Source organism: Culicoides brevitarsis, chromosome 3 (assembly GCF_036172545.1).
Source record: "Culicoides brevitarsis isolate CSIRO-B50_1 chromosome 3, AGI_CSIRO_Cbre_v1, whole genome shotgun sequence".
Lineage (NCBI taxonomy): Eukaryota > Metazoa > Arthropoda > Insecta > Diptera > Ceratopogonidae > Culicoides > Culicoides brevitarsis.
In genome coordinates, this window is record NC_087087.1 from 6,778,869 (window position 1) to 6,803,905 (window position 25,037).

A 25,037-nucleotide genomic window follows, 5' to 3' on the forward strand; every position below is an offset into this window, starting at 1 on the left:
TCGGTTTTTTTTTTGACTTGATGTTTTGGTGGCCTTTTACATTTTTCCTTGAAGATTTTTCCGATTTACTTCTGGATGAAAAATTAAGTTAGTTTTGAATTAACGATCGAATATGAAAATTATGAAACGAAAAGTTAACAATACACACAAGGCAGGATTTCACAAGGGTTACTTTGAAAAACTTTTTTTTATAGTTTAATTTTTTTTTCAAAAATATTTTTGGATCATTTTTTTTAATGTAAAGAAAAAAAAATTAGAAAAATATTTTCATTTTTGTCTTTGATTTTCAATTTTTTATATTTTTAAATTTAATCTTGATTTATTAATATTTTTTTCTCTTTACAGATCATTGCCAAAATTCCTTGGTTAGATGATTTAAACAAACTCGAAAATTTTTTAGCATATGGAAGCTTTGATATGTAACTACCAAAGGCAGAACAAAGAAGTAACATGTTTGCATCGAAAATACTGACACATAATAAAACGTGCAAAATAAGCCTTAGTACATTACAAATCCTTTTGTAAAAGAGATCATCCGCATTTTGCAATACGAGTTCAACCTTGGTCTTATCGTGAACAATGAGTCAGAAAAAAGTTTTTTTTGAAGATCTACAACTTAATGAAAGACAGAGTACCTTTTCATAGAGAAAATGACTATTTCTTTTGCAAAACGAACTTTTGTATTCGACGAGAAGCAAAGTAAAAGTATCGAGATCGGCAGAATATTTTTCATGAAAAGTCAAACAAAATTAAAACGAAGAGACAAAGTCTGAGGATTTAATAATAAGAAATCTTAAGTCAACAAGCATTGATTAGATACAGAAAGACAACTTAAGAATCAAACATTTCCTTTTTTGATTTGGGCGTCATCCATTTGTTTTAACTCTCTTATAAGGTTTTGACGTCATTTATGAATTATTCCTTTTACCAAATTTATTTTTTAAATTAAAACATCTAACTTTTTCATATTTTTTTCTAACAAACCGATATATCATCTTCTATTTTTTTTTGTTTTTTTTTTGCAAATAAAGACCTTCAAATTTCGCAAACTTTTCGTGATGAAATCCATCTAGACAAAAATATATTTACATCGAATGACAACAGACACTTTTCTCAAGCAATTTCTCACACGCTTTTTCATTAAATAACATTTGAAATGTTTTGACTGACTTTCAGCTTGACCTTCAGATTTCCTTCAGTTTTTCATTTTTATAAATTTTATCAAATCTTGAAACAAAAATTAAATAAAAATAATAATTTCCTAAAAAAAAATTATTAATAACGAGCTAAAATTCATACATTATGAGGAGTTATAAAATGTGAATTAAACTTCAAATTAACCTCAATAGATGTCTTCCAAATGGATTTCCCATTTTTTAATCCAATACCCTGAAATTTCATCCTACTGAACATTTCAACTTCATTTTCGGCACTTCCCAATGCTCAAACCCCCGAATTGAATTCAGTTGGATTTTAACATCAGAAACGGTATGAAGTAAAGTGAGAGTAGCTGTGTAAATTTATTGGCCTTTAATTCGCTTTCAAGCGTCTTTTACCATCTCAAATATTACAAAAAATAAAAAAATAATCGCAAATCGTACAGATTATATTTTTTAACTCCATTAAAGAATATAATTCGCGAGAAAAGTTCGAGTGTGTCTCTATAAATACACGACGATTACAGCAGCAGTAACAACAACAACAACAACAATACAAGGAAGAAAAGAGAAGAAATTCTTTAACTTCCCCGAAAAAAAAAATACAAAGGAAAAAAATCAAATGTTCACATTAATGGATACATGCTCACCAATTATTCTTTGCACGAAGAAGGAATCAGCTCGCATCAGCAGCAACACAGCAGGATTATAGTCACTTTTTTTTCTCACACTCATCCAAGGAAATAAATTAAAATAGTAATCAAGTCACCATCACAACTCTACAAAAAAAGTAAAAAATCGTCAACCAGCCATAAGAAAATAGTGTGATAAATGTTTTAATTGTATCGTTTTACTACAACAACAACAACAAGGGAATTAGCCAACTAAATCTCTCAGAAAGCCAGGAAGCTATTATTATTCTCAGCAGAGTTTCGATAGAGTTTCCACAAGTCAAGTCAGTTCAAGCAGCTTACATACATTTTTGCTACGCAACAAATCGTACGAGACGGTGTATCTGTGCCACACACTTACATCAGCATTTTGTCAAAGTATTAGTAGAGAAAAGGAGGAAAATATAATAATATTTACAACAACAACTACTCAGCACAATGAAGGAACGTATAATTGAGGAAGAAAAAACCCATCTCGACACGATTCAAGGTAATTTTTCGACTTTTCCCCTTGAACTTTCAGACCTTGACCATCGTTTTTCGCTTTCATCTGTCGAAAAAAACTAAAAATTTCTCGAAAATTGCATAAAATTCGACGAAAAAAAATAACACGTACTGCTCACTAACACATAGAAAGCCGCTTCTCTCACAGACGAAACGTGAATTCAAAATGGTGTCGTTATGTTTTTGTTTTTTTTTATTTCTCATTCAATTTTCGTTCGTTATGATGAAATCTTTCAACTCACCGGTTCATCAAAACTTTTATGACAAATTCTAAAATTGAGATTTCAGGAGATGCGTCATTTTTTTATTGTTTCGATAAGTCACGTAGACTCCCGTCGTATAATCTCACACAAATCGCGTACAGGTTATTTATTTAGAATAAAGGGACAAAGAAGAAAGAACGCGACGACGACACAGCTGATCCGCTGTTCCCATGTAGATATAAAAAAAAATATTACCAAAAAAACTGTCGGTTATCTAATTTTGTTTAAAAACAAAGATGGAAGACGGTTTTCTTTGTTTTTATTTTATTGTGCGGCGTTTCCAACGGGATTCGTTTTTTGTTTTTTGGATGATGCAATTTTAGTGAATGTTCTAGATTTTCTCTTTTTTTGTGCGAAAAATGTTAAATGTATGATGATAAAAGGGGTGAATAGTCGAATGACGCAAATTGTAGACATAAAAGAGGTAGGCGATGCACATAGGTAACTACTACTCTGTTGCATTTTGTGCATCGTTGTCGGTGTTTTATGGATGGAAGAACGTTTTGTTTTTTTTGGTATGAGGAATTGTTGGAGGAGGATGAGAGTGCATTTTACCGAGAAGTTGTTTTATTTTCGTAACAGTAACGAAAATTTCCCTTGAATCAGAATTAAATTGAATCTTTATGAATTTTGAAAAATATTTTTTTTTGTTTCAAAGCTACTCAGAGCAAAATTTTTAAAAAATTTAAAGTCATTTTATGAACCAATTCTTAAATTTTTTGAGTAAAATTTTAATATGAAGTTTGTTGGTTTTTATTAAAATTCAATATTATAAATTAAATAAAAAAAATAAATAAAAATAAAAATAAATAAATTAAATAAAAAAAATAAATAAAAATATATTGAATAAAATAAAATAAAATTTTAAAGCTTTTGACAAGTTTTAAGCACAAATATTATTTTTAGAAAAGCTTTCAATTTTTTAAAATGAATTCTAAATTTAATTATTAATAATTTAAATTTTAAGATTTAATTTTAATTTTTGATAAAAATTTAAAAAATTTTTTTATTTTTATAATTCGATTTTTTGGGACAATTTTAAAGAAAAATTAAATATTTTTTTTTTTTTGAAATTTTCAAATTTTTCCTTGAAATTGTTCCAAAAATATTTTTAAAAATTTTTATTAATTTACATAATTTATTAATTTTATTTTTAATAAATTATAAATCTTTAAAATTCAAAATTCATATATTTTATGAAATTTTCTCTAAAAATGATATTAAAAAATATTTTCTATTAATATTTTTCAGATTTTAAAGAAATTAAAAGGAATTTTTTTCAAAAAAATTAAAAAAATTATATTTTTTTTAAATTTAAATTTTTATTTTCTCAAACAATTTAACAAAATTTTCAAATCAAAATTCAAAAATTTTTAATTATTATTTTTTTATATCAAAAAAAATTAAAAATATTTTATTGTAATTTAATAAAAATTAATTAATTTTTTAAAATTAATTTTACAATTTTTTTAAAAATTTAATTTTAAATAAAAAATAATTTTTGGTTTATTTGAAATTATTTTTTACTTAAAATTTACTTAAATTTTTATCAAAAAAAAAAATTTTTTTTTAGTATGAATGATTTTTATCTTTTAAAACCAAAAATTTTTCTTTTTAAAGTAAAAATTTCCCTTTTTGCATAAATTAATTTTTACAATAAAATCTTATCTTAAAATAACTGAATTCAGTCTCAATATAAAATTGCTTGAAAATTAAAAAAATTTTTTTAAAAATTTTAAGTTCTTTAAAAGTCTTTTTTATTTAATGAATGACAAAAATCGACACGTTAAACATTGCGAAATATCACGTCTTTTGAAAAATATCAACATTCATCGGAACAAAAATAGTTCATGATAAAATCTTCATCGTCATCGGCTTTGTAGTTCAAGCAAGAACATTGCTCTTTTTATTTCCTCAGCATTTCTCACAACTTCAAGTCATCCAAGTTTCTCATAATTTTTCTCAAGTACCCGAGCATTAGGCGAGGTTATTGTTCCATAAATTAACTTGTTATCTTTCACTTCTCTCGCTTGAACTTATCAACAACAATTTTTTTTTTGCACTTTGGCCAAAATAATCGGGCGAAATAAAAGAATTGCGTCTCAAAAAATCGCAACTTTGGCAACTTTTACGTGGCAGGACAGAATTTGTGTCGCATGCGCTTTAGAATTTTTCGCCAACATGTGCTCCGCTCGGCATTCTCGGCCGTGTTGTTCCGCCGTAGCATACACGGAAATTGTTTTCGCCTTGAATATATCGCACCACACACGTCATCATCTGATCGGAATAACAACACAGCGACGACACTCATACTCGCTGCCGAGTTACTTGAACTGTGAATGTAGAGATAACGAAGATGTTGTGAAAAAAAAAAATTTTTTTCTATAGTTTGGAAAAACAGTGTGACGCAGTTAGAGGCGAAGCAAAGAACGAAAAACGGTCGAGAATGTCGGAAAAATCGCAGAGAAATTAAATTTTCTTATCAAAAATTAACAAATTTCGATAAATTTTCGGTACCTGACCTACTTCAAGAATTAGAAAAGAAAATTTTTTATTTATTTACATTTTTTGCGTAGAAATTTTCGTTTCGCACTCTGTGAGATAAGAGAGAGCATGTGCTTCGTGATAAATTTTGTGAAAAAAGATTAATTCCGCGAAAAAAGCGAGGAAAACGTGGGAAGTTCAGTCAATGAATCTCTAAAAAAAATTATTTTCTTATTCATTAAAAATTGATGATGAGTCGACGACGTACGACGACGACGACGATGAGTAAATTTTTCACACGAATTCGACATTGCGTAATTTTTAATGATGTTTCGCTTTTTGTTGTTGTTTTTGTAGATTCACATCTTGACGTTACGCGGTACAGCAGCGAGGAAATGTCGGGAAATGAGTCGAAGCCGATGACGGAGGTTGATCGGCAGGCGGAGATGAATCGGCACAAGGAGGAGATGAAACGTAAGCGTCGTCGGAAGAAGCGTACAAGCTCGTCCATGCAGTCGTCATGTTTTCAAGGTAAGGTTTTTCGGCAGTTTTTCATTGTTTAAGACATTAAGTTTCACCTAAAATTTGATTTTTCGAATTTTTTTTTTAAATTGACCTGAAAATGAAAATTTTATTGAAAAAAACTTTATTTTAGAGAAATTTTTAGCTCTTATAGAGCTATTTTTGTTCAAAATTTGAAAAAGTTACAAGAAATATTAATTTTTGACAGATTTTTAAATAAAATTTCGGAAATGTCAATTCAAAAACTTACCGTTAAAAATTTGAAAATCGTTTTCTGCTAATTCAACATTTTAAATAGTCAGAAACATCGAATAAAATTGTTAAATTGCTAAAAACATCAATAATTTTTTTTCTAATACGAAAAATTTAAACTAAAAATACGAAAAATTTAAGCTAAAATTTGTAAATTTCAATTCAAAAAAATTTTTCGTTAAAGTTTTGAAATTAATTTTTCTTAATTCAAAAACTAAAATTATCAAAATTTGTTATGATTTTAACAAAAAAAAAAAAATTTAATTTAGTTTTTTACATTTTTCAGTTCAAAATTTAAAAAAAAAAAATCAAAACCTCAGAAAATTTTGAAATTACTCTTTTTTGATAAATTTAATTATTTTTTTTAAGAATTTGTCATTTTTTTTTCTTAAATTTTATTAATTTTACTCAATTTCTATTTTCACATTTCTCAAAACTAAAAAGTTGTTCAAAAATTTTTAAATGTTTCGTTAAAATTTTGAAAATATTTTTTTTGCTATTCAAACTAAGAAAATAAAAAAATATATTTTAATTGATTTAATTTAATTTTAAAAAAATAATTTTAAAATATTTTCATTTAAAATTTTGATAATTAAAAAAAATTTGAAAATTGCCTTTCCTGCTAATTTAAATTATTATTTATTTATTTTTTTTTAACAATTTTTTTTATTAATTTTTTTTAATTAAATTAAATTTTTTTATTTAATTTTAAAAATATTTTAATTATTAATTATTTTTTATTAAATAATTCTAAAATATTTTAATTAAAAAATTTAAAAAAATCGAAAAAATTTGAAAATCGCCATTTCAGCTAATTCAAACTAATTATTCATCAACAAAAATTTTTTTTTTCAGAACTGTACAAACTAACGGGCGAAATTCTGGGTGAAGGAGCGTACGCATCCGTGCAAACGTGCATCAACATTTACACGGATCTCGAATATGCCGTCAAGATAATTGACAAAATTCCGGGGCATGCACGTGCTCGTGTCTTCCGCGAAGTCGAAACGTTCCATCATTGCCAAGGGCACCCCAACATCTTGCAGTTGCTCGAATTCTTCGAAGACGAGGAAAAATTCTACCTTGTCTTCGAGAAAATCAACGGAGGCCCGCTTTTGACGCGCATCCAGGAAAACGTTTGTTTCTCGGAATACGATGCCGCACAAATTATCAAGGAAATTGCGTCGGGCTTGCACTTTTTGCATAAAAAGGGCATCGCGCATCGCGACTTGAAACCCGAAAATATTCTGTGTGTCAGCCCCGAAACGTTGTGCCCCATCAAAATTTGCGACTTTGATCTCGGATCGGGCATCAAGTTTACAACGAATGTCGCGTCGCCAGCTGCAACTCCACAATTATTGACACCGGTAAGTCTAAAATTTTATTTTTTTATTAAAAAAATTTAAATTTACGAGAAAGATGATGAAACAAGTGAAATTTTTTACGTGAATTTCACTCGAAATGCAACTCCAACACGAGGTTACGTATGATTCACAACGTGCTCAAACTCTTATCTCTCCAAATTTCGAGGAATTCGGGTCACGTGATTACCTTTAATTTGCGTTTTCTATCAAAAATTTCGTGATTTTTGTTTGTTTTCCGGAAGACACTTTGGCACCAAACCAAAATCGTTGCCAAAAAAAAAAATCCAACGTCAAAAAAGTGTTCGTAAATGCGCAAATCTCGCAACCGGCAACAACTCTAAAACACATGTTTTGCTTTGATTAATTACATTTAACGGTAAACTTCCAGATTCTGATTGAAAATTTATTTTTTTTTTGATCTTCGTCATCGGATTTTTTAAAATTAAATTTTTTGGCAGTATATTTTTGCCAAATAAAGATTATCGTCAAGGCGATAAAATTTTGCACAAACATCATTGCCAGATGAAGACCGTTTTTTGTGCGAAAAATATTTACTTTGTTCTTTGCGAGGTTTATTTGCATCACTTTGTAAATATAATTTTTTTTTCGTCGTAGACAAAGCGATGACATTTTATTTCATGTCGTGAAATAAAAGTGCATTTTACAAAAAAAAAATAAATAAAATAAAAATTAATTGCACAAAAAAAAATTTTTTTATTACAGAAATTTTTTTCTGTCATTTGGAAAATAATTGAAAAAAATTTTAAAAAATATAATTTTTTATATAAAGTGCTTGTGAAATATTTTTCTTTCACACCAACAACTTGTTCCTCCTTCGTTTTGTTGTTTATTATTTATTTATTATTTATTCTTGAATAAAAAAAAAGGTGAAAATATTTTATATGAGAGGTATAATTAGAGAGTTTCTATTTGAACATGCCATTTGCACAATTGCCGTGTTGAAAACAGCTGTTGATTATAATTATTTTTTTTTGTTTTATTAGCTGCTTTTATTAGTCAGATATCTATTTTTTAATAAAATAGAAGAATGTCTAAAATAAATATTGAAAAATTGACGCAATAGTTTAAAATGTTTCATTTTATTAAAATTTGTTCAAACATTTTTCTTTATTTTCTAAAATTTTTAAATTAAGATTTTTTTGAAATTTTTTTTATGCATTAATTAAATTTTAATTAATTAAATATTTTTTTTAAATTATTAATTTAATTTATTTTTAAATTATTAAAAAATAAAAACTAAATTAAAATTATTTTTTTTTTTAAATTTTAATAATTTTTAATACAATTTTTTGGAATTTTTTGAAATTTATTCAAAAATTGTTAAAAAAAATTTAGATGCTTAAAATATTTTTATTTGCCTTCTATTATTTTGAAAAAAATTCATACATTCAATTTAAAAATTATTTTAAAAATTTATAAATTAAAATGTCAGAGATAAAATTAATATAATGATAAAATTAAAAATATGATTTTTTTGTAGGTATTTGTTAACTTATTTTAAATTAAAAATTTTATTAAAAAAAAATAAATTAAACTTAATTAAAAATTAAAATAAAAAAATTTAATTAAAATAAAATAAATAAATTTAACTTTTAAAAAATTTAAAAAAAAATAATTTTATTAAGAAATTAATTAATTTATAAAAACAAAAAAATTAAAAAGTAAAAAAATAATTTTCCATTACATATAAAATAAATAACATAAATTTTTAGATTTTTTTTTAAATAATATTTTTGATTTTAAATAAATTAATGAATACAAAAAAAAAATTAAAATTTTTATAATTTTTTTCTAAAGAGTAATTCTTCTCAATACAAAAATTTGTCACACCTCTGACAAAAACAAACAAATTTCAATTGAAAAACAGATAAAATTTGCTCCACAAATCAAATTAGCATTCAATTAACACACAAAAACCCTAAAATTCGATACCAATCACCGTACCGGCATTTAATTTTCATTCAAACCCGATAATAAAAATATCTACTTGCCTGAGTTCCATAAAACTGAAAAACATTAAATATTCAAACAAGCAAACGATTTATTTTTTATTGTTTTATGTAGATACAAAAATTTACATGCCGGCCCGGCATGAGAGGTTCTACTCGATTTCTCAATAATTTCTAGAATTTGCGTTTTTGTTAAATGCTAACACGCCATTGAACGAGTAAATTCTCAAGGTGTTGTTCTTTCACACAGAACTAAACGCAAATTGTTCCCTTTTTATTTTTATTTTTTTTTCTAACAACAACTTGACTCGAGCGTTGTTAGAACGAAAACAACAACCATAATTATACGGAGAGAGAAAAAAAATAAAACTCGAGTAATGTAAATAGTTGTGAAGTTTTTGAAGGTCATTCAACACAACGACTCAGCACGACTACAGGAATAAATAACAAAAATATCGTCTGATAGTCTGATTTGTTTTATTTTTTTCCGATTTTATCATCGTCGAGTTGTTATTGATTAAAATAAATAAAAATACACAGGTTGATAAGATAATATTCAATTTATCAAAAAAATTGAAAAAAAATAAAAAAATAATTTTTTTCTACAATTTACGATCTAGATTGCAAAAAAACTCAAGAAAATCTGAAACGTAGTATTTTTTGTTGATTGTTTATATTTATTTACTTGCTAAATAGTATTTTTTTTTCTTAACCGCGACAACAACATCGATCGTACGAGCATGACGAACAAAAACGAGTTTTTAACTTTCTCGTGTCTTCTTCCTTGCTTCCTTAAGTTCTTCATGTAAAGCGTCTCTATAACCTAATAAGCACGAACAAGTTATTGCGTCGTTCTTTGTTTTGCTTGCTTGTTTCATTACAAAAAAATCGTTTAGAATCATCTGTGACAGGGTATTTGCTTGGTTTGGATTAATGGGAAGGATTTGTGTCTCGCGATTAAAATTATTTTAAAAATTAAAATTATAAAATTATTAAAAATATAATATTTAATTTTAATTAAATTTATTTAATTAATTTTAATATTTTCTTTAAATTTTTATAATAAAAATTTTAATTTTTTTTCGAATAAAATAATATTAAAATTATTTTAAAAAAATACTTTTAAAATAATAAATTAATTTTCCTTTGATTGAATTATTTATTTTTTTTTTTATTTTTATATTTTTGAAAAAAATTGAATTTATTTATTTAAAATTTAATTGATTTTAAATAAAAAAAATTATTATTTTATTAATAATTAATTATAAATTAATTTGTTTAATAATTATAATTATTGATTATTTTTTTTTTTAATCTTTCATTAAATAATTTTATTTTTTTTTATTAACAAAAATTAAAGAATGATTTATAAAAAAAATTATATATAAAAATATAATAGTTCAGGGAAAATAAATTTATTACTGTAAAATAATTTTTAATAATTTTAAAATTATTTTATTCGAAAAAAAAAATAAAATTTTAAATATAAAATTTAAAAAAAATATTTAATTCAAAAAATTTAATTAAAATTAAATATTATATTTTTATTTTTTAAATAATTTTATAATAAAAATTAAATTTTTTAAATCATTTTTTTTTTTTTTGAAAATTTTTAAAAACAAAAATAGTTCAAAATTTAAAAATTATTTTTTAATTAATTTTCGACTAATTATTTTTTATTTTTTAATTATGAAAAAATTATATTTAGAAAAAAATAATTTTTTTTAAATTTTCAACTAAAATATTTTTTTTATTAATTTAAAGACTCATTTAATGCAAAAAATTATTTTTTTTCTAAAAATCTTAAAAATAAGTCAAAATAATTTTTTAAAAATTTTTCATAAATTTCTCCAAAGTTGCGAAACAGAAATTCTCCCCAATCTTGAATACCATAAAATATTACGAAACATTAAGTTTTGCTTTTATTTCACTCGGAATGAAATTGAATGACGACAATGTACTCTAAATGTACTCAATGCACGGCAATAAAACAACAAAAAAAATAACAAATTACGTTTTAAGAATTTTGTTTTGCTTTTCATTCATTGGCATCTTTTGATGAAATTCTCTTGATTTAATGATTAAAAAAAATAAATATAAATTAAACCGGTTCTGAATCTTCTTTCTTGACCTTTTTGGAAGTCATACGTGACTTTTTGCTTTTTAAAACCGGAAAATTTTCCACAAATTTTGCATTATCTCATATCAGCAAGGCATTTAGAAAGGTAAACAAAAACTGAGACACTCCCAAAAAATTGCGTAGTATTGAAATTTATTTTTAGTCAAATAAAAATTTTTTTTCGAAAAAAATAAACAAAACAATCATGAAACCGGCGATAATTAGTCAAGTCATGTGTTCATCTTGCCATGCGTGAAAGAAATTATCAAAAAAAAAAATCGTTTCTCTTCTGCGAATCAAGCAATTTAGCAGCTTTTTGTTTCGATAAACGCTGTGATGAATTAAAAAAAAAATTTGAATTTTTACGAGTTTGTCCTCGTTTCGGCGGTGCGCAGACAACTTTTGCGACTAATTTTTTTCATGCATGCAACGACGACGAGGAGTGCCGGCTACGAGAGAGAGATTTAAGTGACTAACCACGAGGAACGACCGGCAACAAAACGTGTGTTTGTGCGAACCGGCTAGTTAGTTACATGCTTGAAACGCAAAAAAAAATTAAATAAAATCTATTTATCGAATTTGTAATGCGAACAACGACGAGAGATAAAAATAAGCGGCTTTTCATGCAAAAAATTGTGACCGCTGGCTGTCACTTCAAATGCATTCATTTACATTGTGAGTGTATTGCGGCGCGTCGAATATTCTGTTTTTATTGCATTTTTAAGAATTCTCAAGAAAAAATGCGATTTTATGACGTGTTGAAGTTTTAAATAAATTTTAAATAAATTTTTCAAAAATTTTATTAAAAAAAAATAAAATATTTTTTTTAATTTTTAATTTTTAATTATTTTTTTTTAAATAAAATAAAATTAATTTAAATAATACATTCATAATTTAAATTAAATTAATTAATTTTTTTAAAGTTATTTTTTTTAAAAAAAATTTATTATTTTAATAATTTTGATTTATTTAAATTAAAATATTTTTTTATTTAAATAAATGAAAATTAATTTGAAAAAATTTAAAAAAAAAAATTAAATTAAATTAAATAAAAAAAAAAATAAATTAAAATAATAAAAATAAGTTTTATTTGTAATTTAAAAAATTATTTATTTAAAAAAAAAAATAAATAAATAAAAAATAATTAAAAAATTAAATTTATAAAAAAAATTAAGTTTATTTTTATTTCATTAATTTCACAAATTTTAAGAAAAAAAATATAATTTTTTTTGAAATTTTCAAAATAATAATAATAAAATAATTTTTTTTTAAATTTTACTTTTATTTTTTTTTTAATTTTTTTTTAAATATTTAAATCAAATTTAAAATAATTTATTTTTTAATTAAATTAAAAAAAAAATAAATTTTAATAAAAATGCAATGAAATTCATTCAACGCCAACTTTTTATCTAAAACAAATTTAATTTTGCGTACTGCGATGATTTATTTAAATATTTTGATCGACTGCAATTTCGCAGTCTTCTGGCTCCTCTCTATCGATGCGCAAAGAATGCATCTATGGAGCTAAAAATAAAAACAATTGTTATGAAAATAAATCAAAAAGTCTCAATTAAATTTAACTTGAGTGCATTTTTTTCGCATTTTCATCTTTCATCACTTTCGCATTGATCAAAAGGCAAAAAAATCCCATGTGGAAATTTTTTTCAAAATTTTTTCATTCATCAAAATTTAAAAAAAAGTGAAAAAAATAAACAATTTCGCTTATTTTTGACCTAGATTTTTGTTATAAATTTTTTCGCACACACATTGCTGCTTTGAATATTTTCAATCAACAACAATTATATTCGTTCCGCTGAAAAAAAAAGTTTTAAATAATAATCGAGCGAATGATGATAACAGCTGAGGTCATTTTCAGCCTTCCTCTCTCTTTCTGAATAACAAAAAAAACTCGGGTGTTGATAGATGAACCGTCAAATTTGCCACAAAGACATTGAATGAAATTCTCTCTGACTAATTATTCGCCGACACAAAAGGTTCATTCGCGCAGTTCAAGGTTATGACCTAATAATAGATGAAAAACGAGCGACGACGAACGAGATGAAAATCAAGAATTTTTATTACAACGCACGTGTCTCCCATTCCTTCATGCGTTTCGGGACTTTTTACGTCGTTTGTATACGTCAAAAAAAAGAAGAAAAAGTCGCAAAAAAGATATTTTTACGACACGCATGTTCGTACATGATTTTTTTTTGTGGATTTTTTTGACGTCTTTTTTGTGTTAAAAAAAGTATCAACAAACACACGCACACCAAAGAAATAAAAAAAAACGTAACGGATTGACCTTGAGTCTCTTTCATCTACGAAAAAAAAGTTTTATATCAAATTTGTAAATAAATTGGTTCGTTATCATTATTTATGTTTAAATTGTGTGTGTCTGTGGGTGACGAATTCATAAAAGAATGATGTAAAAACGTGAAATTCAAATAATTTTAAAAAAATTTGTAGAAATTTATCGAAAAATTTAAATTTTTTGTTCGAAGATCGAAGAAAATACTCGTAAAATTATTTAAAAAGTTGAAGAAATTGACAAAATTTGTGCATTAGGCTTATATTAAAGATGTAAAAAATGAATTTTTCACATTTTGGTACTCCTCAATAAAATTATTTGTTTTAAATCTAATTTTTAGATTTTTTCTTATTAAAATATTTAATTTTAGTATAAAAAAAATTATTAAATATTTTCTTTCAAATCTAAAAATTGACAAAATAAACAAAAAAACTATCACATATTTGTACTCCTCAATTCGAAATTTCTATTATTTTTATAAATTTAACATTTATTCAGTAAAAACATTTATTTTTAATGTTAAATAATGAGAAATTTTTTCCTTTGAAATATTCTAAAATTTTTCAGAATTTTAAAATATAAATTTTTCATTTTTTTAATACAAATATTCATTTTAAAATTTTTATTCTAAATCTGTTTTTAAAGCATTTATTTAAAAAATTCAATTTTGCTAAAAATTAAAAAATAGAAAAATATAAAATTTTCACAATTTTGTACTCCTCAAAATTTTTTTTCATTAAAAAGGAGGAAAATATGTGAAAATTCAGTTAAATAAAAATTTAAATGAACTTGAAAAACTACTTAAACCTTCCTTGGCCTGGAATCACAAACAAAAAACGATAAGACTCTTCTTTCTTTAATCATTCTTAATATTTATTTCGCAAGGTCTTCATATAAAAACACAAAGAACTTGCACATGATAGATAACTCGAGTGAATTTACTTCCTTTTCAATTTCCGGAAGGCAATAAATTCTATGCTTATTTTACGGAAGTTAAAAACCTTTACGTGGTCGTCATCGTATGAAGAAAAATGGGTCAAAAAATCAATATAATTATTCTTAATTTCACTTTTGTTTTCGAATCCGTTTTGAATTCCAACCAAGTAATTATATCGACGAGCTTTTGTGTGTTTTGTTAAAAAATGAAGTTATTGATGCATTTCATATGCAAATTGTCTGGTTTTTTTCAAGCCATTGAGCGTAACTGAAGCAAGCAGCAGCACTACTAACCGAAGAACATATTTATTGAACAAAAACCAATTTTTATTCATTGTTCGTTAGTTGCAATTATTGTGCATTATTGTGAGAAATATTGTCTCGAAGAGTTTGAAAAGTAGGCGATATGAAGATTTTTTAAAGTAGATTTTGCATTGGGATTGTTAGGGATGTCAAATGTGAGTGTTTTACTTTTTTGTACTCCTCATAAATTTGAAAACTGATTTTTTTTTAATATTGAATTTTTTTAAGGTTATATTAAATAAAAAGCTCTTTATTCTTCGTATTTTTCACTAAAATTTAATTTTTAATAATTTTAAAAGTAAAAATTTGCTACAAATTCACATTTTAGTACTCCTCAAAAATTTTTTATAAAATCATAGAGCAAAAATTTCATGTTTATAATTTTGTAAAAATTTTTTGAGGAGTACGAAAATGTGAATTTATAGCAAATTTTTATTTATAAAGTAAATAAAAGTTGAAAATTAGAAAAATTTCGTTAAACAAAGTACTTTAAAATTCTTGTTGAGTTTCGAAAGACAATTTTTCACAACTTTTGCTGCAGTTATTTGAACAAAGCTTGTAACTACGTTGCATTCGGGTTGCATTGCAAACTAGCAAAGAAAATAACAAGTCGAATCAAGTCAAGTCAAGATGAATGAATGAACAATGGATGTCTTTGTTCAGTAACTTTTATTTTTTTTTCTATACTTTTTTTTAATAGAATTGCGATTGATTTAGCTCATCAGTCATTATAAATATCTTGCAATGCATTTCAAAAGAGCCTTTCAGCTATAAAGTCAAGACGTTTGTCCTTTCAAAAAGCAAATAACTACATTTTATCATAAGTAGCATTAGCTATCTAAATATAGCAAAATTTATTGAGACTCAAATCTCAAGAGCAATTAAAGTTGCTTGTTTTGTCCGGATAAACGGATCACGAGTCAAAAACAATCCAATTATTATTTATTTATTTATTCTGTTCGAGATTATGGAAACTTCCGAATGATTGTTAGGCAGTAAATATTTGGTATCTTCAATTTCGGATTGAAGGGAGAGCGACATTTATTTGGGTTAAACATGCGCGTAGATGACTGGTCTACGTGCCATTTGACGCGTTTGCATCACGGGTTTTCTCACCCGAAAATTTTCAACAAAAACAGTTTCATTAAAAAAAAATAGTTGTAAACAATGATGATGATGATGAAACGATACAAGGCCCTTTAATAAAGTGATGTGCACTGCTTACATGTGTAGTTGTATGAAAGATTTATCTACTCGACTCACTACTACGAGATAGATACAAGTAAGCAGGTATGCGCTATGTGATGACTTTGTCATTGACTGGTCATCGAACTTTGGAAGTGAATAGAATTGCAATGAAGGGAATATTTAGGGCAGTTAGAAATGTTGTAGAGTGGATTGCTTCACAAAAGTTTGATGGTTTTTAGTCATGAGATGATTTCTTTGAATTGAAAAAGTCTCAAGAATTTTTTCGTAGAATATTTTTCAAAAGAAATTAGCTTGAAAAATCTTTTACGAAATAATTCTTGAGATTTTTTCAACTTTATTACTTCTCGTGACTTAAAAGCATCAAATTTTCGTGAAAATTTTGTCATAAAATATTTACAATTAATTTTTGGTTGTAATTTGACGTTTTAAGAATTTTAAGAACTCATATTTTCAATTGAGGTTGAACAAAAAAAATTCTTTAGCTATTCAAAAATTTTCTTTCATCTGAACATTTTTTTGAAGTTAAGGCAAAATTTGATCAATTAATGAGAACTGAACATTAAAGCCCTTAAAAAATATAAAGTTTTTCGTAATTTTGAAGAATAGTAATTTTTCTATAATTTTATCAAAAAAAATTTTTTGAGGAGTATAAAATTGTAAATATTCACATTTGACATCCCTAATTTCAATTAATAATCCCAATGCAAATTCAAATAGTTTTTAGCTTGGAAAATAAATTTAAAATCTGAAAATAAATTTAAAAAATTAAATTTTTGAAAAAATTTAATAAATTGAAATAAAAATTAATTAAAAATAATTAATTTATTGAAAAACAAATAAATAAAATTTTTAAAATAAAAAAAAATCAAAATAAATTAAAAATTAAATTAAATTTAAAAAAAATTAAAATAAATTAAAAATTGTTATAATTAATTTTATTTAAAAAAATAAATAAAAATTTTAAATAAAATTAATAAAAATAGATTAAATGAAAAGAAATTGAATAAAAATTGTATTAAAAAATTGTAATAATTAATTTAATTAAAAAAAATAATTTTAAAAAAAAATAAAAAATTAAATGAAATCAAAAAAAAAAAAAATAAACGAAAATTAATTGAACAAAATTAAAAAAAAAATCAGCAGAAAAAAATTTAAAAAATTCAAATTAAAGCAATATAAAATTTAATCCAGAAACTTTAAAACTCACTTCATTTCTCGTCATAATGACAATTTCAACCAATCCTAAGCTTGTTTACAAACCGCTTAAGCTATTAAAATACGCACCGTTTACTCAACTCATTATGTATACAGTTGACTACATTACATTAATAAACAACAAAATAGTAAAGCTGGATAAAAAAAACACATTCACGTTGCTTTCAGTACAGCTGCTACGAACTAAAACTAAAATTAGACGCAAAAAGCCCTTTCACGCGCCTACGACTGTCGTTAATTCAATTATATCTTAGTTGTATTTTTAGTTGTCGATGCAAATTTAACGCACAATAGTCACACACAAACACACACAATTAGTAGCTTTGTAGTAGTAGATAAATACTCAACGCTGTAAAATTAAAAAAAAATCGTAAAATTTATATTCATACCGGCCTCATTCGATGTGCGTGTATTTGTAAAGTTGCTTCAATTTTTTAGAAAATTTTCGTTTAATTTGTTGGTTTTTTCGAAGCAGGATGCATTTGTCATGTAAAAAGTTAGAAAGTTTGATAAATTGGCGCGAAAGGAGGCGTCTGGTTATTTACTAAAATTATTTTAAAAAATTCCATTATTAAAATTTAAATAAAAATCCTTCAATAAATTAAAAAAAAAACGATAAAAAAAATTTCGAGAAAGGGCTCGAAGGCATTCCGATCGAAAAATATCATAAAATTAATCAAAAACCTATTCACAGTTCAACAACCTCAGATCGTGTCGATGCAGCTTTCGTATATGACTTTTAAATTTTATAAAAATAAAAAAAATAATAATAATAAAAAAACAATTCACGCTAAACATTCATTTGCTTGCTAGACGAACGACACAGTTTTAATTTTTTATTATTTTTTTTTTTTACTTTTACATATTTTTTTTCTTTCGATGTAAATTAAAATAATAATAACTTTTTTTTCTTGATACAAGTTTGGTGTGACTTGCATCTGGAATATTAATTTAATTTTTTATTATTAAATTATCATGTGAATATTTTTTCCTTATTTCGTTTGCGAGCTAAAAATAAACTCATTAATAGGACAAATAGTGCAAAAGCAGATAATCCGCGTGGTGTGATTGTCAATCAGCTTATGGGTTGGCTGCTTAATTTATTTTTATTATAATTATTTATTTAAATTGATTATTGTTGTTATTTTTCTGCTTCTTTTAAGAAAAGGTTATTGCAATTTTTGTTTTATTTTAAAAAATTTTATTAAAATATTTATTTTGCAATTTTTTAAAAATAATTTTAAAATTAAAAATTTTAAAAATAAAAAAAAAATAAATTTTAAAAATTAATTTTACAAAATAAAAATCAATTTAAATTAAATTAAAATGAATAATTTTTTATTTGTTTTTCCTATAATTTTATAAATTTTTTTATACAATTAAATTAAATAATAATAAAAAGTAGTTAATTAATTATTTAATTGTTCAAAAAAATTATAGGAAAAAAAAATATAAGACTTTTTTTTAATAAAATTTAATTTTTTTACAAAAAAAAAAAAATTAATAAAAATTTTTAAAAAATATTTAAATTAAAAAAAATAATAATAAATTAAGTGAAGTTAAATTTAAAAAAATTATATAAAAATAATTTTTAATTAATTAATTATTTTAAAAAATAATTTTTTTACAATTAAAATTCAATTGAAAAAAAATAAAATAAAAATTAATTAAAAATTTAATTATTTTAATTTTTTAATCGATTTCATATTTTTTCAAAATAATTTATTTAAAAAAAAGAAATAAAATTAATTTTTAAATTAAATTTAATTAAATTAAATTATAAAAATTTAATTAAATAATTTTTTTAATTTTTTTTTCTAATAATTTCCTAAATATTTTAATATTATTTTAATTAAAATCAAAAAAAAAAATTAAAATTAAATAACATTTAATTAATTATTAAATTAATCAAATTATTAAATAAAAATTAAATTTTAAAATTTAATTTTTAATTAAAATAAATAAAATAACTTTTTTAATAAAAATAAAATTTAATATTTGAATAAAAATAATAATTGTCTTAACCTATTTTTATACAAAATAATTATTTGTTTTCTATAAGTACATTATTATTATTATTTTTTTCTATATTTAAATACCAACAATAACAACAAATAATAACGAAAACAAAGTGATATAGAAAATCGACTTTGTTTTTCGACGTGAAATGACTCGGCGACTATTAGCATTCATAACCTGTTCAGTTAATTTATGAGGCGACAAGTAAACAAAGGAAGGGGATATGAGTACACTAACTGGCTAGATTATTAAAATAGTTGCGTCTCTTTAATTTGTATGTGAGAAAATTTTTATTATCTTACAAAGTTGTTATTTCCTCATTTTTCTCTCTCTCTTTCTCTCTTAAACTTTAAAATTAAAATTAAAATTATTTAAAAAAAAATTAAATGTCAAATCAATGAGAAAATTTCTAGGCCATGATTGCAAAAAAAAAAACAAACAAATCAAACATCGTTCGTTGCACAAAAATAAAACTTTTTTTTTTCAATTGAATTGAATTTGCTTTGCGTTATTGTGTTAGAGCGACAGATAGTTAGATAGGTAGAGAGAGATATTTTTTAAATGTGCATTGTGTTGCAATAGTTTAATGACTCGGCTCGGTTTCACGTTCCCCGGTGAGTCGTGTCTGTGTATTTGTGTGAAGTATTTTAACACAAAAAATTACGATTTTGTAGTTGAACGTGGCTTTTTTTCGAGCCATTTTTTTTCTAAGATGCGAAAATTTAACAAAATTTGAGAACAATAAAATTGGAGGTCAGTCAAGCGTTTTATTGGAAATGCATTCAAAAAAAAAAATTGAATCTTTATTTTTCGATGCAATTTGTTTACATCTCGACTCTATCGAACGTTCATGTAATTAAATATTATATTACGCATATAAATATAAAATTTTGCTCTGCGTTATAACCTTTTTGTTGTTGTTGCTCGTTAGAGTGCATTGAACTAACTAACCTTGGAACGTTGCTTGTAGAGTGAGCTTTGTTAGTCATAGAGTTGTTTATTTCGAAAAATCGAGTGAAAAATGTTATTTTGGATTTTATTACGTCACACCGCAGAGTAATTAAAAGTTATCTGTTTCTTATTTGTTCAAACGACAAAAAAATATTTGAGAGAACATTATCGGTGTGAATCAATATTTTTTTGGGATTTTAACGGAAGATCGAAGGTTGAAAATGAATTTTGACATTCAAAACTTTTTTTGACGTAAAAAATTTAAAATTTTAATTTCTTAGATTTTTAATTTGAACTTTGAATTTTTAATCTAAAAAAAATATTAAAAATTATTTTTTTTAAATCATTTTTTAAAAAATAATTTTTGACAGTTTACAAATTTTTTAACTGTCATTTCATATTTTTTAATTTTAAATTCAATATTTGACTTATAAAATTATATTTTAAGAAAAATTGTGACAACTGTCAAAATTTTTTGTTGAAATTTTATATTTTCTTATAGAAATCTTATAAATTTTAATTTTTGTTGAAATTCGTTCGTTTTTTTATTAAAAAAATCAGAAATGTCAGTTTAAAAAATTCCGTTAAAAATTTGAAATTCGCTTTTTGTTAATTCAAACTTAAAAAAAAAATTTTTCTCACAAAGATAGTTAAGAAATTTTTTCAAATCCTTTTATTTCAATTTTCAATTATATAAGAGACTCTATTTGTCAAACAAATTTCAAATTATGGAAATGTCAATTAAAAAAAAAACGTTAAAAATTTGAAATTCGCTTTTTCGCTAATTCAAACTAATAAATTTGATGAAAACTTATCTTTAATACAAAATATTTGAAAATTTGTGAAATTAAAAAAAAATGTTCAGAATTTCAGATTTTTGATGTAAAAACTTTACAAATGTCAATTCAAAAATTAACCGTTACAAAATTCGAAAATCACTTTCTCGTTAATTCAAACCTCAAAATTTCATATTTTTCAATAAAATCTCTAAAAATCAACTTTTCCTTCTCATTTCAGGTCGGCAGTGCCGAATTTATGGCCCCAGAGGTCGTGGAGTTGTTCGTTGGCGAGTCGAATCATTATGACAAACGCTGTGATTTGTGGTCTCTCGGTGTCATCGCCTACATCTTGCTCTGTGGCTACCCGCCATTCTCGGGTAATTGCGAGCAAGATTGCGGATGGAATCGCGGCGAAAATTGCCGTCAGTGCCAGGAATTGCTTTTCGAGTCAATTCAAGAGGGGCGCTTCAATTTCCCCGAGAACGAATGGGAAGATGTGAGCGACGAAGCAAAAGACCTCATTTGCGGACTTTTGGTGAAGGAAGCTCCGAAACGCCTGAGTGCCGAAGCCGTATTGAATCATCCGTGGATCAAGATGATGGAGGATGAGACAACGGCGAAAAATACTCCCGCAAGACGTCATCGTGCCCTGAAAACGCCAGGAAACATTCGACGGTAAGTGTTTTCTTTCAAAAAAGTGATTGAAATTTAATTTTTTCAATAATTTGTCAAAAAATGAAAAATGGGGAAAATTTTTATTAAATAAAAATTGAGTTGGGTTTAAAAATTATTTTTTTTAAATTTAAAAAAATTAGTTAAAAAATATAAATTTTAATAAAATGAAATAATTAAATAAATAAATTAATTAAATTAAACAAATTTCGAATCAATTTTAAAAAAAACTTTCAACTTAAAAAATATTTAAAAAAATAAAAATTTAACCAAACTTGAGAAATATTTATTTAATGCAATTTTTATCAAATTTAAAAAAATGAATGATTTTTAAATTTTAATAAATTTTTAAATAATTGTTTTTTTTTTCAACCAAAAATTTACTAAAAATATTTTTTTTTACATTTATTTTTGTTTAATTAAATTTTGTATTTTTATTTTATTTTTAAATTTTTTTGGTTTAAAAAAAAAATTAATGATTTTCACTTTAAAGTTTTTTAATTAAAAAAATACAAATTTAACCAAAAATCAAATTAAATTTTACAAATAAAAAAAATCAAAATTTAATAAAAAAAAAAAATATTTAAATAAATTAATTTAAATTTAAAGAATATATTTTTCAAGTTTAAAAATTTCTTAATAAAAAAAAATTAAAATATGGAAAAAAAAATTTAAGAAAATCAAGTGAAGTTAATTTTGATCAATACATTTTAATAAAAAAAATATTAAATTATTAAAATTTATTTTTTTTTAATTAAAAAAAATAAAAATAAAAAATTAACTAAAAAAAAATTAATTAATTTTTTTTCTACTTGTTCATAAAATTATTTTTTTCCCTTGACATTTTTCTGACAAAATATTGAAAAATTAAATTTAATCATCTAAAAAGCTCTTGAAAAAACTTGATTTTAATTAAAATTTTCATTGCAGCAATCAGTCAGCACTTGAATTATCGCATTTTGCCGAGTCGGCAATGGCTGTGAAACGTGTGATTTTACAACATTTCTCCATGCGTTACGACTACATGACTCCATTGGAACGCCCGAACATCTACGAGCCCTCGACTGGCGACGTGGATGAGCAAACTTGTGGCCAAAATACTATCATCGAAAACAATCAGCAAGAAGGAATTGAATCCGAGGAGGAAGAAAATCCAACAAAACCAACAACAACAACAATTTCAACCCCCGAGATGACGTACTCCAAGGAAATGGAGCAAAAGGAAGCTTACGAGGCAGAAGCGGAAGACGAGGCAGAAGACGAGCCCATGGGAGCAACGGGCAACGAAAACTCTTCGTTGTATCTCAATACAACACAAACCAAGCCAGTTTCGCCTCGTTCGCCAGCCAGCAACGAAAATCCTCCCGAAGAGAAAAGACGCGGGCTCGAAAGTATCGTCGAGATCAAGGACAAGCTCCCGATGTCGAACAACGAATTTCCGTTGAATGGCATGGGATGGCGCCAACGCCCTGCTTCCGTCAAGTCGCAGTCAACGAACGATTCCAATTTTCGCGGCGGAAATGGGGGCTACCAGCAAAATTGGGACGAAATACCGCCGGAAGAGAATTGGCGCTATCGCAGCAATTCCGTAGATGAGCATTACTCGTCGTCGTCCTACAACAAAAATCGCCGCGCCACGAACGCAGGAGGAGGTACCAACAAACGTAATTACCCACAATTGCAACCGCATCACCATCAGTACAATAATCGCTATAATAATTACTACAACAATCGCAATTATTTTAATAAGTATGGAAGTAGCAATAAGGACAACAACGCGTGGAATTATGAGCAACAGAGTTTCGTCGAGGCGCCCGAAGAGGTCTCGTCGTGGCGTTGTCGTTACAATTCCACAAATAACGCATATTCCGACAACCATCATGCACGATCGAACAATATGCAAATTTATTCCTCTGGAAATTGTGGCAGAGGCGACAATGGCGGATGGCCCGCTGCACGTCAAATGATGATCCGCAATGCAGGCAACGGAAGCGCCGACTCCAATGGCTCTTCATCTGCCTCGTCGTCGCCTAATGACACGGATTGCTATGTCGTTGGCTTATCTCCGCCGACGGAAAGCCTTCTGATGCAACGTCGTTTACGCAATCGCCCCTCAGGAGCCGCCGCGGGAATCGCCATCGTCTCACAAAGTGGCTAAAAAACACAAAAAAATAAAAAAAAAGTCTCTCCAGAAAAGTGCTACTACAGTCAGTACCATAATTAAAAGAGGAATATGAGAAACGTGATATAAAAAATTTTCTTTTGTTCTTATCTTCTTATGTTTCTTGTTTATAAATTTAGAGAAAAAAAATTTTTTTTTTGTATAAATGAAGAAAGTCAGAAGAAAAATGCCTTCAAGCCAACATTAACGGATATTTTTTTATATATTTTTTAAAAATTTGAATTTACTCCTTAAATAATTTTTTCCTTTCTTTAATTCTTAAAAATTTAATTGAATAAATCTTGAGACTTTCTATTCGAGTTTTCAATAAAAAAAAAAACATGCAAGTCCACAAAAGAAACATTTTCTAAGAAATAGTTTTTAAGGGAATTCTATTAATCAACTAAAATTAAAAGAAGAAAAAAAAATAACTTACGTATATAAAAGTAACGATAATTATAAAAAACAGAAAAAAACAATGAGAGAAAGTTAAGCAAAAAAAAAAACAAAAAAAAAAATCATAAACACCATTTAAAAACATACCTCTAAAAATTAAAATTAAAAAAAAAATTATTAAAGAATTTTAATTTTTTTTAATTATTAAAAAAATTATTAATTATTTTTAATTAAAAAAAAAATTTTAATTTAATTTTAATATTTTTTTTAATTTAAAAAAAAAATTAAAAAAATATTTAAAATTATTAATTAAAAATTTTTTAAATTAATAATTTTATTGTATTTAAATATTTTTTTTAATTAAAAAAAATAATGAAAAATATTTAAAATTATTAATTAATTTTTTTTTAATTTAATAATTTTTTTAATTAAAAAAAAATAAATTTAATTAAAATTATTTTTTTAATTAATTTTTTGAGGTATACAAAAATCATTTAAAAAAAATCATAAAAATTTTCTTTCAAGAAAAAATTTTTTGGTCTTAATTCTCTTCATTTTTTATATAAATTACATTTAAAAAAATATACGTACGTTACATTAATGAACGAATCCCAAATCCTAGTGAAATTCAACCAGATTTTGATCAAAACGACAAAAAAAACCAAAAGCAAAATTAGAGTCTGAGTTTCAATAACAATAAAAAAAAATTAGCGAAAATTTCTATATTTTATAAAACAAAAAAAAATTAATCGAATTCATCTACTTAAAAAAATTTAAATAAT

General features: G+C 24.6%; 1 protein-coding gene across 1 annotated transcript; it reads left to right on the forward strand.

Moving 5' to 3' along the window:
• Positions 1-1,483: 1,483 nt before the first annotated feature.
• On the forward strand, positions 1,484-24,391 carry LOC134836142 (calcium/calmodulin-dependent protein kinase type IV). Its single transcript, XM_063851374.1, has 5 exons — positions 1,484-2,318; positions 5,437-5,610; positions 6,709-7,220; positions 21,265-21,701; positions 22,629-24,391. Exons 1-5 carry the CDS (start codon positions 2,267-2,269, stop codon positions 23,854-23,856), a joined length of 2,403 nt encoding a protein of 800 aa, XP_063707444.1. The 5' UTR covers positions 1,484-2,266; the 3' UTR covers positions 23,857-24,391.
• Positions 24,392-25,037: the final 646 nt, after the last annotated feature.

Excerpts from the sequence above, each read along its gene's own strand:
- LOC134836142 (XM_063851374.1), top strand. The coding sequence starts at position 2,267 with ATGAAGGAACGTATAATTGAGGAAGAAAAAACCCATCTCGACACGATT. Across the intron at positions 2,319-5,436 it reads CCATCTCGACACGATTCAAG|ATTCACATCTTGACGTTACG; the intron begins GTAATTTTTCGA and ends TTGTTTTTGTAG. Across the intron at positions 5,611-6,708 it reads GCAGTCGTCATGTTTTCAAG|AACTGTACAAACTAACGGGC; the intron begins GTAAGGTTTTTC and ends TTTTTTTTTCAG.